The sequence below is a fragment of the Saimiri boliviensis genome, chromosome 14 (assembly GCF_048565385.1).
Source record: "Saimiri boliviensis isolate mSaiBol1 chromosome 14, mSaiBol1.pri, whole genome shotgun sequence".
NCBI lineage: Eukaryota > Metazoa > Chordata > Mammalia > Primates > Cebidae > Saimiri > Saimiri boliviensis.
In genome coordinates, this window is record NC_133462.1 from 83723242 (window position 1) to 83738484 (window position 15243).

Consider the following 15243-nt stretch of genomic DNA (forward strand, 5'->3'; position numbering starts at 1 on the left):
TGCAACCTCCGCCTCCTGGGTTCAAGCAATTCTCCTGCCTCAGCCTCCCGAGTAGCTGGGACTACAGGCGTGCACCACCACGCCCGGCTAATTTTTTTGTATTTTTAGTAGAGACGGGGTTTCGCCTTGTTGACCAAGATGGTCTTGATCTCTTGACCTTGTGATCCACCCGCCTCGGCCTCCCAAAGTGCTGGGATTATAGGCGTGAGCCACCGCGCCCGGCCAAATTTATGGCCTCTTGTAGGCCTGCAATATATTTTCTTTCAGTCTCTAAAAGAATTGGGCAGGCGTAGTGGCTCACGCCTGTAATCCAAGCACTTTGGAGGCCAAGGCGGGCGGATCACCTGAGGTCGGGAGTTCAAGACCAGCCTGATCAACATGGTAAAACCACGTCTTTATTTATTTATTTATTTTTTTTGAGACGGAGTTTCGCTCTTGTTGCCCAGGCTGGAGTGCAATGGCGCGATCTCGGCTCACTGCAACCTCCGCCTCCTGGGTTCAGGCAATTCTCCTGCCTCAGCCTCCTGAGTAGCTGGGATTACAGGCACACGCCACCATGCCCAGCTCATTTTTAGTATTTTTAGTAGAGACGGAGTTTCACCATGTTGACCAGGATGGTCTCGATCTCTTGACCTCGTGATCCACCCGCCGCGGCCTCCCAAAGTGCTGGGATTACAGGCTTGAGCCACCGCGCCCGGCCCAAAACCACGTCTTTAAAAAAAAAAAAAATTAAGATATAGTTTTTTCCAAAGTAAATTTCTTTGCTATCTTTTGTTATTGTTATTAATAAAAGTGCATATGAGGACAATGTTGAAAGTAAAATAAATACATTTCTTGGCACCTCTACTCTTTAGTATACATGGCACCCGTTTAAAAAAATCTTGACTGGGCCCAGTGGCTCACGCCTGTAATCCCAGCACTTTGGGAAGCTGAGGCGGGTGGATCATGAGGTCAGCAGTTTGAGATCAGCTTGGCCAACATGGTGAAACCTCATCTACTAAAAATATTAAAAATTAGCCAGGCATGGTGGCAGGCACCTGTAATCCCAGCTACTCAGGAGGCTGAGGCAGGAGAATTGCTTGAACCTGGGAGGCAGAGGTTGCAGTGAGCCAAGATTGTGCCATTGCACTCCTGCCTGGATGACAGAACAAGACTGTGTCTCAAAAAAATCTCAGAATAAATCAAGAATTTTAAAGGAACAAATGGACTTCCTTTAATTATAAAAGAAAATACATTTATTGTTGATAATATAGAAATTACAAATTGAAGATAAAAGTATCATGACTAATGCCACCGCTTAAGTATCATCAGTGGGCTGGGTGCAGTGGCTCACGCCTGTAATCTTAACACTTTTGGAGGCCAAGGTGGGAGGATCATTTAAAGCCAGGAATTTGAGACTAGTCTGGCCAACATGGTGGAACCCTGTCTCTAGTAAAAACACAAAAAAATTAGCTGGGTGTGATGGTACATGCCTGTAGTCCCAGCTGCTTGGGAGGCTGAGGCAAGAGAATCATTTGAACCTGGGAGGTGGACATTGCAGTGAGCCAAGATCGTGCTGCTCCACTCCAGCCTGGGTGATAGAATGAGACTCTGTCTCAAAACGAAAACAAAGGCCAGGCCCGGTGGCTCAAGCCTGTAATCCCAGCACTTTGGGAGGCCGAGGCGGGTGGATCACAAGGTCGAGAGATCGAGACCATCCTGGTCAACATGGTGAAACCCCGTCTCTACTAAAAATACAAAAAATTAGCTGGGCATGGTGGCTCGTGCCTGTAATCCCAGCTACTCAGGAGGCTGAGGAAGGAGAATTGCCTGAACCCAGGAGGCGGAGGTTGCAGTGAGCCGAGATTGCGCCATTGCACTCCAGCCTGGGTAACAAGAGCGAAACTCTGTCTCAAAAAAAAAAAAAAAAACCCGAAAACAAAAACAAAAAAAACTATCATGAACAGTTTTTACTGTTTATCCTACTGATTTACTTGGATTTAAAGAATTATATGCTTCATAGGGTTAGAGTTCTTCCCTTTATTTTTTATTTTTTACTCTTATTAGTGCAAGAAGATATTTTTTCCCATTTAAAATACAAATAGCCTGGGCAATATGGCAAAACCCTGTCTCTACAAATAAATAAATACATACATATATACATACAAAAATTAGCTAGGTGTGGTAGTGCATGCCTGTAGTCCCAGCTATTTGGGAGGCTGAGGTGGGAAGATCACCTGAACCCTGGAAGTCAAGGCTACAGTGAGCCATGATTGCACCACTGCACTCCAGCCTGGGTGACATATTGAGACCTTGTCTCAACAGAGGAACAAACAAAAAACACCAAATATTTAAATATCTCTTACCCAAAAGAAGAATTTTTTAAAAATTGGCTAATCTCTTTTTATTTTATTTATTTATTTATTTATTTTTGAAACTAGAGTTTCGCTCTTGTTACCCAGGCTGGAGTGCAATGGTGCAATCTTGGCTCACTGCAACCTCCGCCTCCTGGGTTCAGGCAATTCTCCTTCCTCAGCCTCCTGAGTAGCTGGGATTACAGGCACGCACCACCATGCCCAGCTAATTTTTTTGTATTTTTAGTAGAGACAGGGTTTCACCATGTTGACCAGGATGGTCTCAATCTCTTGACCTCGTAATCCACCCGCCTCGGCCTCCCGAAGTGCTGGGATTACAGGCTTGAGCCACCGTGCCCGGCTAATCTCTTTTTAGAGAATATTATAGGCTCTAAGAATATATATATATTTTTAGACAGAATCTCACTCTGTCACCAGGCGCCAGGCTGGAGTACAGTGGTGTGATCTTGGCTCACTGCAACCTCTGCCTCCTGGGTTCAAGCAATTATCCTGCCTCAGCCTCCCGAGTAACTGGGACTGTAGGCGTGCACCACCACGCCCAGCCAATTTTTGTGTTTTAGTAGAGATGTGGTTTCACCACGTTGGCCAGGATGGTCTCAATCTCTTGAACTTGTGTTCTGCCTCCTCGGCCTCCCAAAGTGCTGGGATTACAGGCGTGAGCCACCGCACCTGGCCAGGCTCTAAGAATATTAACAAATTGTAAACAGATTTTCATCCCCTAGTTTATGAAGTACTATGTAACTCATGAATTTTTCTTTAAATGACCTTACATTTTGGGTATCGTTGCATTTAATAATTAGCTAGTGCCTTTCTTGATTGAAAAGATAAAATTTTAGAGATTCTGGAGCAATCTCATATGTTGGCTGGAGCTTAGTAAATAGTATGAGACAGCTTGGTAGAATGTCGCCACTGTTGAAGTTAGGCTGGGTTCAAACGTCAGCTAAGGCACCTTTGACTGACAGAAGTTAGAGGTAGCTACTTATTGTTTCTAAGCCTCAGATTCTTCAGTTACAACATAAAACCTAAGATATAAGTGCTCTTGTGAATAACAAATGAGATCCTGCAATTAATGATAGCTGTCATTGTTAGGTGTTGAAACCTTTAAGCCATTGTCTTATCTCCTCAATAAAATCTAGCATTTTTGAGATTATATCACTAAGAGAAGACATTCATAATCAAAAACAAATTTAAAAAAAAAAACCATTATGTATGGCTTCTGGAGATGGCTTTGGCTCTGGAGTGATGCTTCGATTGAGATCTGAGTCCCCACGCTTAGTGTCAAGTTGTCCTGGCAAGGTAGGCAATTTTAAATTTTAGAGGGAAGGAGCGACATCTGTTGGACATAGTGAAAACTACAGTTTGAAGTAGTTTCGTGAGATTCCTGTAGTTCTTTTCTGTGATGTCATATGCCTACAAAGCTGGCTTCTGGGTGATTGCTGCAATAAAATGCATGTATTTATGTACATCTATCATGCATCAATAAAAATATTTGCTTTATAACAAAGCAACTATCTCTTAAATCAGTGTGGAAGAGGAAATGGAGTTGGTGGCGTCCAGTCTGATGCCAGGGTGTGGGAAATTGAGCAGCGCCCAGCAGACACTGAGTGAATAGGAATAAGTAATGGTTAAGTTATTTTGTCCTAACTACGTACTTAATTGGAACTGTGAAGTATTTAGTTTGGCCCAAGTACCATGAAAAAATTACTGAAACCCTAATGGTCCTGTGGCCTGAGAAAGTTTGAGACCCTCTACCTATGAATTCTCCTGCTGCCTTTTGTACCCTAGTTTTTCATGATTGTAAGAATTCATGCCTTGCATTTTCATCTTGGTGTTTCTCCCAAACATTGTTAGGTTTAAAATTTTTATTTTTTATTTTTTGAGACAGTATCATTCTGTCGCCCAGGCTGGAGTGCAGTGGCACAATCTTGGCTCACTGCAACCTCCACCTCCAAGGTTCAAGTGAGTCTCCTGCCTTAGCCTCTCAAGCAGCTGGGACTACAGGTGTGCACCACCACGCCCAGCTAATTTTTGTATTTTTTTTCTGTAGAGATCAGGTTTTACCGTGTGGGCCAGGCTAGTCCCAAACTCCTGGCCTCAAGTGATTTGCTCACCTCAGCCTACCAAAGTGTTGAGATTACAGGTGTGAGCCACTGCGCCTGGCCCGGTTTTATTTTTATAAATACTTATCAAGTGAATTACAGTGTGTCAGACCGTCTTCTGAGAACTGCACAAATATTAACTGGCTAATACTATTTTAGCATTTAAAATTTGTAGTAAAAATACACATAACATTTATCATAACTTTTTTTTTTTTTTTGGCTGGAGAGCGATTTATTAGAAAGCGAGAGAGACGGCTCCCATGCTGTTGTGGGAGGGGAGCCTGGAGCCGGATATTCCTATGATAACCATTTGTAATTACAGTTAGTGCTAACTATATTCATAATGTTGTGTAACCAGTGTCCAGAACTTTATTTTACTTTTGGAGTTGGAGTCTCTCCCTGTTGCCCAGCCTGCAGTGCAATGGCATGATCTTGGCTCACTGCAGCCCCCACTTCCTGGGTTCAAATGAGTCTCCTGCCTCAGCCTCCTGAATAGCTGGGATTACAGGTGTGTGTCACCATGCCTGACTGGTTTTTGTGTTTTTGGTGGAGAGGGGGTTTTACCATGTTGGTCAGGCTGGTCTCGAACTCCTCACCTTGTGATCTGCCCACCTTGGCCTCCCAAAGTGCTGGGATTACAGGTGTTAGCCACTGCGCCTAGCCTGGAACTTTTTCATCATCCCAAACTGAAACTCTATGTCTACTGAAACACTACTAATTTCTTCTCCCGTTAGCCCTGGGCGACTACCAGTCTACTTTCTGTCACTATGAATTTGACTACTCTGGAACCTCACATAAGTATTTGTTCTTCTGTGACTGGCTTATGTCACCTAGCATAGCGCACTCAAGGTTCCTCCGCACTGTGGCGTGTGTCAGAATTTCCTTCCTTTTTGTTAAGTTCACACAATATTGCATTGTATATGCGCGCCGCGTTTTGTTTGTCCTTTGATTTGTTGACGGACAGTACGGACACGGGTTGCTTCACCTCTTGACTGTTAGGAATAATGCTGCTGTGAACTTCTGCATACACCACAGCCTTTTAAAGATATGTCTGAGGTGCAGAGTTGTTAATCACTTGCCCGAAGCCAAAGGAGATGGTAGAATTTGGATTTGAACCCAGGTAGTCTGGTATATACATGGATTCTTTTTTTTTTGAGATGGAGTCTTGCTCTGTCGCCCAGGCTGGAGAGCCTGGTTGCAGTGGTGTGATCTCAGCTCACTGCAACTTCTGCCTTCCGGTCCAAGTGATTCTCCTGCCTCAGCTTCATGAGTAGCTGGGACTGCAGGCACATGCCACCATGCCCAGCTAATTTTTGTATTTTTAGTAGAGACAGGATTTTCACCATGTTGGTCAGGATAGTCTCGAAGTCCTGACCTTGTGATCCACCCACCTCGGCCTCCCAAAGTACTGGGATTACAGGCGTGAACCAGCACACCCAGCTGGATTCTTTTTGTGAATAGAAAACACAGATTCTCTGTATGTAACGAATGGCTGCCAGAAGCATCTGGTAATGCTGAAGCTGGCACACTCTCTAGGAAGTACCTTCGGGAGGCTTTTACGTGTGAGTGTAAGAAGCATTCCGTAGCGTGTACTTCTGCACTACGTGCATAGGTGCCAGACAAGTATCTCCATTCACTGCGGTCTGTTCCTATAACCAACACTGTAAGGTGTGAAGAGGAATGTTCTGGAGTGCCGTGTGTCACCGCAGCGAGACCTCGCCTCTGAACAATAGACTGTTGAGGAAAAGGTCAGCTGCAGAAGGCTCTGCAGAGTAGAATGCCATTTATATCAAGTTTCAGAATATTCCAAAATGCCATACTTGTTTAGGAATAAGGAAATATATGGCAAAAATATTAAGAAATGCTTAGATTAAATAAACATCAAATGTAGTATAAGGTTACCCCTGGGGAAGGCCGGGCATGGTGGCTTCACACCTGTAATCCCAGCACTTTGGGAGACCGAGGTGGATGGATCTCTTGAGGTCAAGAGTTCGAGATCAGCCTGGCCAACATGGTGAAACCCCGTCTCTACTAAAAATACAAAAATTAGCCAGGCATGGTGGTGCACATCTGTAATCCCAGCTACTCCGGAGGCTGAGGCAGGAAAATCGCCTGAACCTGGGAGGCAGAGGTTGCGGTGAGCCGAGATCGTGCCACTGCACTCTAGCCTAGGCAACACAGCGAGACTCCATCTTAAAAAAAAAAAAAGTAACCCCTGGGGAGTAGAGGGAGAATTGTGTTATAGAGAGAGACACAGAAGACTTCAGCTGCATTTGTAATGTTTGTAGTGCTTTTTATCTTTTTTTAATGCTTTATTTCTTAATTTGGGTGGTGGTTACTGGTATTTATATATTATTTTGGTACCCTTTTCTATGTCTGAAATGCTGTTTAATTTTTTAAAGGGCCAGTGGATAGCATACATGCTTATGTGTCCATGTGAACTCTGTTTTTCATGCAGTCAGCTGAGCAAGTTGCAAGAAGTTTCTCTGAGGAACTGTGCAGTAAGTTGTGCTGGCGAGAAAGGAGGAGTTGCTGAGGCATGTCCCAGTATCCTTTTCACTGAGAGCTTGTTACTGGAATCTGGCTTTGGATGGGATGCCTGTGCCAGAGACTGCTAGCTGCCCACCCATCTCCACCCTTCACAGCGTCCTTCTTCATGCAGTTGGGTTTTGCTTGGTGCAGTTGGGGCCCAGATAAATTATATACGTTCCCAGACCCCTTTGCTGGCAGGTTTGCCAGCATGATTTCCCCAGCTGTGGTGGAAGTTTCTAGACCAGGCTCCTTGAAAGGGGCGCACTTGTCCAGGCATGGAGGCTCATGCCTGTAATCCCAGCACTTTGGGGAGGTCAAGGCAGGTAGATCACAAGGTCAGGAGATCAAGACTATCCTGGAGAACGTGGTGAAACCCCATCTCTACTAAAAATATAAAAATTAGCCGGGCGTGGTGGCGCGTACCTATAATCCCAACTACTCAGGAGGCTGAGGCAGGAGAATTGCTTTCACTTGGGAGTCAGAGGTCACAGTGAGCCAAGATTGCCCAACTCCCCTTTAGCCTGTGCCACAGAGCAAGACTCTGTCTCAAAAAAAAAAAAAAAAAAAAATAGTGCACGCTTGGTTGGTCTCTGCCTTTTGCCTGTTGCTTTTACTCTTCCGCCTGCCTTGAGCAGATGGAGTGCCCAGGGTTTCGGCAGCTGTCCTGCAAGTATGAAGAAAGCCATCTAATACAGATTGGGAGAGCAAAGGATACGGAATCTGGGCTCCTGTGTCCCGGAGCCCCTGCGGCAGCCCTGGTCTGCCTTCTCATGCAGGTTTTTTTTTTTTTTTTTGAGACAGGCTGGACTGTCGTGGTGTGATCTCAGCACAGTGTAACCTCTGCCTCCCAGGTTCAAGTGATTCTCTGGCCTCAGCCTCCCTAGTAGCTGGGATTACAGGTGCCCGCCACCATGCCCAGCTAATTTTTGTATTTTTAGTAGAGACAGAGTTTTGCCGTTTGGCCAGGCTGGTCACAAACTCCTGACCTCAGGTGATTCACCCGCCTCAGCCTCCCAGAGAGCTGGGATTATAGGTGTGAGCCACACGCCTGGCCTCATGTAGTTCTTTTTTTTTTTTTTTTTTTTTTTTGAGACGGAGTTTCGCACTTGTTACCCAGGCTGGAGTGCAATGGCGCGATCTCGGCTCACCGCAACCTCCGCCTCCTGGGTTCAGGCAATTCTCCTGCCTCAGCCTCCTGAGTAGCTGAGATTACAGGCACGTGCCACCATGCCCAGCTAATTTTTTGTATTTGTAGTAGAGACGGGGTTTCACCATGTTGACCAGGATGGTCTCGATCTCTCGACCTCGTGATCCACCCGCCTCGGCCTCCCAAAGTGCTGGGATTACAGACTTGAGCCACCACGCCCGGCCATGTAGTTCTTATTAGTAGGAAAGACTCTGGTTCTGGTTTCATGCAGCTGAATGCAGTTTGTTGTAATTCCCCAAAACAGACTCTTTCTGAATTTTGGAATCTCTTTTCTCTACTTTCTCTTATTAGTGTTATTTTTGTCATATGTTGCTTTTCTGCCGACAGCAAAAATGTAGGAGGTAAGTTAAAATTTCCGTGATGGACATGGTGGCTCATGCCTGTAATCCCAGCGTTTTGGGAGGCTGAGACTGGAGGACCACTTGCGGCCAGGAGTTTGAGGTCAGCCTTGGGAACGTTGCGAGACCTTGTCTCTAAAAAAATTAAAACAAAACTGAATATGGTAGCTTGTACCTGTTATCTCAGCTACTAGGAGGCCGAGGTGGCAGGATTGCTTGAGCCCAGGAGTTCGGGGCTGTGATGAGCCATGATCATGCCACTGTACTCCAGCCTGGGTGACAGCTAGATCCTGTTTCTATTAAGAAATTTCCCATGGATAGCCAGGCACAGTGGCTCAAGCCTGTAATCCCAGCACTTTGGGAGGCCAAGGCGGGTGAATCACGAGGTCAAGAGATCGAGACCATCCTGGTCAACATGGTGAAACCCCGTCTCTACTAAAAGTACAAAAAATTAGCTGGGCATGGTGGCGCGTGCCTGTAATCCCAGCTACTCAGGAGGCTGAGGCAGGAGAATTGCCTGAACCCAGGAGGCGGAGGTTGCGGTGAGCTGAGATCGCGCCATTGCACTCCAGCCTGGGCAACAAGAGAGAAACTCCGTCTCAAAAAAAAAAAAAAAAAAAAAAATTTGCCCATGGAAACCAAAAGGCCTTTTCCCAATTCATTAAGTCTATCTGATCTCTACATAATAATTTTTGCAAAAAATATCAGTTTTGATCAGTTTTTCCTGAGTGAAGAGATGCCAGGTGAAATAGCTCTCTTTGCCAAAATGCCCCAACAGTGCAGTGAAGGAAATTAGATCAGAACTCTTCCAATTTGTGTGTCTGAGGTTTCAGTTATCTTGGGGGAAACAGCCTGGGGGATCTGTTCGGACCTGTGGTAGCTGCAACATCCAGTGTCTGCCCCTATGCAGCCTCCTCTGTTGACCTCAGTGTGCTGCAAATATGTGTCATTTTCAGAGTTAGGCAGCTGGAGTTAGGGAAATTGAAGTGGATGCAGAAAAGAGTTTGCTAAGGATGGCTGGGCACAGTGGCTTACACCTGTAATCCCAGCACTTGGGGAGGCTGAGGTGGGTGGATCACGAGGTCAGGAGTTTGAGACCAGCCTAGCCAACATGGTGAAACACCATCTCTACTAAATATGCAAATAAAATAAAATAAAATAAAATAAAATTAGCCAAGCGTGGTGGTGTACACCTGTAATCCCAGCTGCTTGGGAGGCTGAGGCAGGAGAATCACTTGAACCTGGGACGTGGAGGTTGCAGTGAGCCGGGATCGCACCATTGCACTCCAGTCTGGGTGACAGGGCGAGACTCTGTCTCAAAAAAAAAAAGAAAGAGTTTGCTAAGGAGCCAATGCCTCAGAAGTGTTAGAGCATTCTATATTCAGCCTGGCCTATTCCCATATGATTTCAGAGGATTAATAATCGGGCTGTGTGCAGTGGTTCATGCCTGTAATTCCAGCACTTTGGGAGGCCAAAGCAGGTGAATCATCTCAGGTCAGTTCAAGACCAGCCTGACCAACATGGTGAAACCCTGTCTGTACTAAAAATACAAAAAATTAGCTGGGCGTGGTGGCATGTGCCACCCAGCTACTTGGGAGGAGGCTGAGGCAGGAGAATCACTGGAACCCAGGAGGCAGAGATTGCAGTGAGCTGAGGTGACACCACTGTACGCCAGCCTGGGTGACAGAGCAAGACTCTGTCTCAAAAAAAAAAAAAAAAAAAGGCTGGGTGCAGTGGCTCATGCCTGTAATCCCAGCACTTTGGGAGGCTGAGGTGGGTGGATCACCTGAGGTCACAAATCAGGAGTTCAAGACCAGCCCGGCCAACATGGTGAAACCCTGTCTCTACTAAAAACACAAAAACTAGCTGTGAGTGGTGGTGGGCACCTGTTATTCCAGCTACTTGGGAGGCTGGGGCAGGAGAATGGCTTCAACCTGGGAGGCAGAGGTTGCAGTGAGCCGAGATCGTGCCGCTGCACTCCAGCCTGGGCAGCAAGAGCAAGACTCTGTCTCAAAAAAAATAAAAATAAAATTAAGAACAGATGTGGCCAGTAGACAGTTTGGGAGTGTTTGCTGTTTGGTTGCTCAGAGCTGTCAGCAGTGTCCTGGAGAATCAGCATGTTTGTTTATCCTGTACTTTTCTGGAGAAAAATGTCCCCCAAGACACAAAATGAGGTTTCATGAGATAATCAAGTTTTGGTTGGCATTTGCAGATACAGTGATGAATGTCTTGCAGTTCCCGATTGAATTCTCGCCACAAGTGGAAGGATTGCTTTTGGGTGCTTAATCCAGTTATCCTGCTTTGGGTTGGTCTCTCTTTGAGGTCACTTACTTGACCGGAACTCAAAACAGTGGGAGCGTTGCAGACCCAGGTATGTCAAATCTCAGGGCATTTCCAGGGGAAGGGATGAGCCGCCACCTCCCGCACGAGCTGTGCGCAGGAGCCAGACCTGTGTTTCCATGGGAGCTCCTTGAATGGTGTGTGTGGCAGAGGCAACCACATATTGACAGCTGTTCTTTGTGGTTGATTTCAGGATGTGGGTGGTCTGTGTGCTCTGCACAGACCTTAGAAACAATTGTAACTCTAGGCTAGGCTACATAATGGGAAGCAGCAGTGAGTGAAGAGTGATTGGACTTAAACCCTTCCTCAGCAGCCTAGCGGCCGATTTAGCAAGGTGAATGGAAACCCAGGGTGGCTGAAGTGTCACCCAGAGGGGTCTGGAAAGCACCCCGTGCATCAGCCTGTGTAAGGCGGTGTCAGGAAGCCAGGGCAGATAAGGGGAGCCTGAGGAGGAGGAGCAGAGGAACAGTTTACAGAAGTGATCATGCAGGTGTGTCCCCCAAGGGCGGAGGATGAGCCCGAGGGGACCTCAGGATGTTTGCCAGGTCTGGGATTCTCGGCAGCCTGCACTGATTCTTCTCCCACTGGATGCGACGGCCACAGCAAAATTGAGGCTATTCCGTAGCTACTCATATGACCAGTTGAAATGCAACTGTTGAAGAGGGTAGACCCCATTGTTAGCTCTTGAGCTGTAGTAGTCCAGGCAGCTGGCAGGATTCGGGCACAGGTAGCTGGCGACTGGGTTTGGAGTCATCCCGTTCTTCGCATCTTCTCTGGCGTCCTTCCCTTGTTCCCGACCTTCTTGCAGAGCTTCCTAATTGGTTCCTGTCTAAAACTGTCTCCTTTCTAACCAGTGCTCTGGAGTGATGCCGGTGTTTGTAAAGAAACTTTCTCCACGCATTTTATGTATGTTTGATGACTCTTTTGCATTATGGGGTGGAATAAAATGGATTTTGGATCGAGGCTGACTTGGGTGTAAATTCGCACTTGTTCATTTGTACGCAGTGACACAGCTCTTTGACTGCTGTGTCACTGTTTCTTCTGCTGTGAAAAAGGAAAGCTACCCAGCAATCAGCGTAGCGCCTGGGCCTGGTTAGCAACGGCAGCAGTGGGGGTGGTGGCTTTTGCTGCTGCTGTTGTTATAACAGGATCTTAGAGCTCTTTTTTTTTTTTTTTTTTGGAGACGAAGTCTTGCTCTTTTACCCAGGCTGGAGTGCAGTGGCACGATCTCGGCTCACCTCAGCCTTCTGCCTCCTGGGTTCAAGTGATTCACCTACCTCAGTCCCCTGAGTAGCTTGGGACTGCAGGTGCGTGCCACCACGCTTGGCTGATTTTTGTATTTTTAGTAGAGATGGGGTTTCACCATGTTGGCCAGGCTGGTCTCAAACTCCTGACTTCAGGTGATCTGTTTGCCTCAGCCTCTCAAAGTGCTGGGGTTACAGGCGTGAGCCACTGTGCCCAGCCTGGATCTTAGAGCTTTTCTTCTGCTGCTGGCCACTCCTCCTCAGTCGCTTCTGTGGGACATTTCTCTGGTTGCAGCGTATTGGGTGTACCTTGAGGCTCAGACTTGGGAGGCCTGGCTTCTTGGGAGACCTTCTAGGGTGTGGCTGGCCCTCCTTCATGGCCTGCCCCCTTCCACATCTGTCTCTCGAGCTGCTGCTTTGATACCTCTGTCTGGGTATCTAATGACCGTCTCAGATTTAGCATGTCAAAACTAAGACCCTTCATACCTGCTCATCCCGTAGTCTTTCCCCTCGTAGTAAATAAATGACAGTTCCAGTTGCACAGGCCACAGATCTTGGAGTTGTCCTTGACACTCCCCTTCTCCCATGCCCTGCATCTAAATCCGTTGGCAAATTCTGTGAGCCCCACTTCCAGAGTCTGATGCCCCCTCTGACATGTTTCGCGCTCTCGTGCTGCTAGTCCGCTCTGGCCTCCTGGAGACTCCCTGCCCTCCTTTGCTTCCCTGCAGTCTTTGCTCAACTCAGCAGCACAGTGACTTTTACTTTTTTTTTCCTTTACATAATAGAGATCCAAGTGAAAGCAGAATGCTTTTTAAAAGACTGAGGTCCTCTTTCGCTGCTCCAAAGCCTCCAATGCCTCCCATTTGGAGCAGAGACTAGCAAAGACTTTGAAGTGGCCTGCGAGGCCCTTTGTGATGTGGCCTGGCCCCTTGTCCCTTGTGACCTGGTTTCTAGTAGCCCCAGCCCATCTGCTCCAGTCACACAGGTGCTGGCAGTCCCTGTCAGAGGCTGAGCTCTTTCCCACCCCAGGGCCTTTGCTGTCGTCCCTTGTCCGTCGGGCCCTAAATGATTACTTGCAGAATGGGAGCGTGCACGGAATAGTTTCCACACATGCACATATCGGATGAGAGTGTAGCCTCCTCCACTAGTTGGCTGGGTCCTGCTGCAAGCTTCTCTGTCTTTCTCTGCAGGGACCTGGCTAAGCTGTGCCCCTTCCTGATGGCGCTGCTCCTGCCCCTCGCCCCTCACCCCGACTTGTGTCGCCAGTCGTCGGCTTTGCGTTTCCTGCCCTACTGTGTATCCCTGTATCACGAGCAGTTGGGTGATGCTATTAAAACTGCTTCCAGGCTACCGGACACCTTTTCAGTTCCTACGTCATGCACTTTTGAATGTGTGTCCCAAGTTGACCCCTATTCTTTCCCCTCTAGATGCTATTTGTCTGGAGATTCCTATGGTAATGGTGCCCCGTAGAAGGTCATATGCTGGGGTGAGGCTTGTGGCTGCCCATCAGTGCCGAGGACAAGGCCTGCCTGTACACCTCAGGTGCTTAGGAAATCACAGTTACCCTCACTGCTTCTCCCCTCTCCTTTTGATGGATAGCTCACGGATGGTTTAGTTATGACACTGGTTCTTTTTCATTTGATTGTGGATGTTTGTCTCAAGCTTTGAATATATGACAATGAAGTTTTAATTTCTTTTTAGTTTTTTAAGACAGTCTCACTCTGTCCCCCGGGCTGGAGTACAGTGGCACAATCTCCGCTCACTGCAACCTCCGCTTCCTGGTATCTAGAGATTCTGGTGCCTCAACCTTCTGAGTAGCTGGAATTACAAGCACGTGCCACCACACCCTTGAATTTTTAGTAGAGACGAGGTTTTGCCATGTTGGCCAGGCTGGTCTTTAACTTCCGACCTCAGGTGATCCACCTACCTTGGCTTCCTAAAGTGCTGGGATTATAGGCATGAGCCACTGCACCCGGCCCGACAGTGAACTTTTTGGTTTCTCAGTGAAAGTTTGGATAACTTAAAAGATAAAAGTATTATGTACTCCTGCAAAATTTTCAAGCAGGCTAGAGGGTATAAAATGAAAAATTAAAGTGCTTATGCTCTGGAATGAAGAGTAACTATTTTCATGTCTTTTGTGAATCTTTTGAAATTACTGTTTCTTAACATACGCTTTTAGATATTAGAAATGTTGATTTGTCAAAAAACCTGTTGTCGTCATGGGATGAAGTGATACACATTGCTGATCAGCTCAGACACCTGGAAGTCCTTAATCTCAGGTACGAACTTCTGGTTGCCGAATTTCACAACTAAACTCATCTCTCCTTGCTTCCTCGCAGCGTCTCTGTGGCAATGAGGTAGGGAGCCTGAAGGCTGCCACTGCACGATCCAAGGTGTTAAGAAGAAATTACTCAAGCAGATAGTGAGGGTATGGAAGTCCTCAGTAAGGTTTTCCTTTTAATGAAAATCAGCCCCAAATTATTTTTCTTTCTAACAAAGAGCAGCCTGAGAAATCCAGCTGCAGACATAGATGCTGCCAGTTGTGCCAATAACGTTCAAGATGGCGGCTCCCTCTTCCCTTCTCCAGCCATGTGTACAGTAAGGAGCAGACAAGATGGCACCAGCCAAAGGGAAAGTTCATTGACACCATAAGATTAGGGTGGGGTGGCCAGCCTTCCCCGCTGTGTAAACGTCGTGCCCGATGGAAGCAATCTGTGAGCGCTCGGTAAATCAGACACTGCCTCCTCCAGCTGAACTCTAAACTCTGTGCATCTGCCGCCAGCTGGCCTTTTTCCTCTTGGAAGTCCCCTCTCTCTCACTAGGGAGAGAGCTGTTTTCCTTTTTCTTTCTCTTGCCTGTTAAATCTCCGCTCCTGAACTCCTCATGTGTCCTTGTCCTAAGTTTTCCTGGCGTGAGAAGAGGAATGCCAGGTATGTACCCCAGCTAGTGTGGCCCCTTCACTAGTTGACATTTTTACACAGGCAGATTTTGGTTTACTTGAATTTTTCTAAATTTTTTTTTTTTTTTTTTTTTTTTTGAGACGGAGTTTCGCTCTTGTTACCCAGGCTGGAGTGCAATGGCGCGATCTCGGCTCACCGCAACCTCCGCCTCCTGGGTTCAGGCGATTCT

The 15243-nt window shown here is 46.9% G+C and overlaps 1 protein-coding gene across 3 annotated transcripts in view; it reads left to right on the forward strand.

The window, feature by feature from the left end:
• Positions 1-15243, forward strand: part of TBCE (tubulin folding cofactor E) — a 73258-nt gene that overhangs the window by 39204 nt on the left and 18811 nt on the right. For all 3 annotated transcript variants that reach the window (XM_039464299.2, XM_074385340.1, XM_039464300.2), the window contains exons 5-6: positions 6912-7000; positions 14294-14393. In XM_039464299.2, the coding sequence (XP_039320233.2) occupies positions 6912-7000; positions 14294-14393 (189 nt within the window). The remainder of the gene's footprint in view (positions 1-6911; positions 7001-14293; positions 14394-15243) is intronic.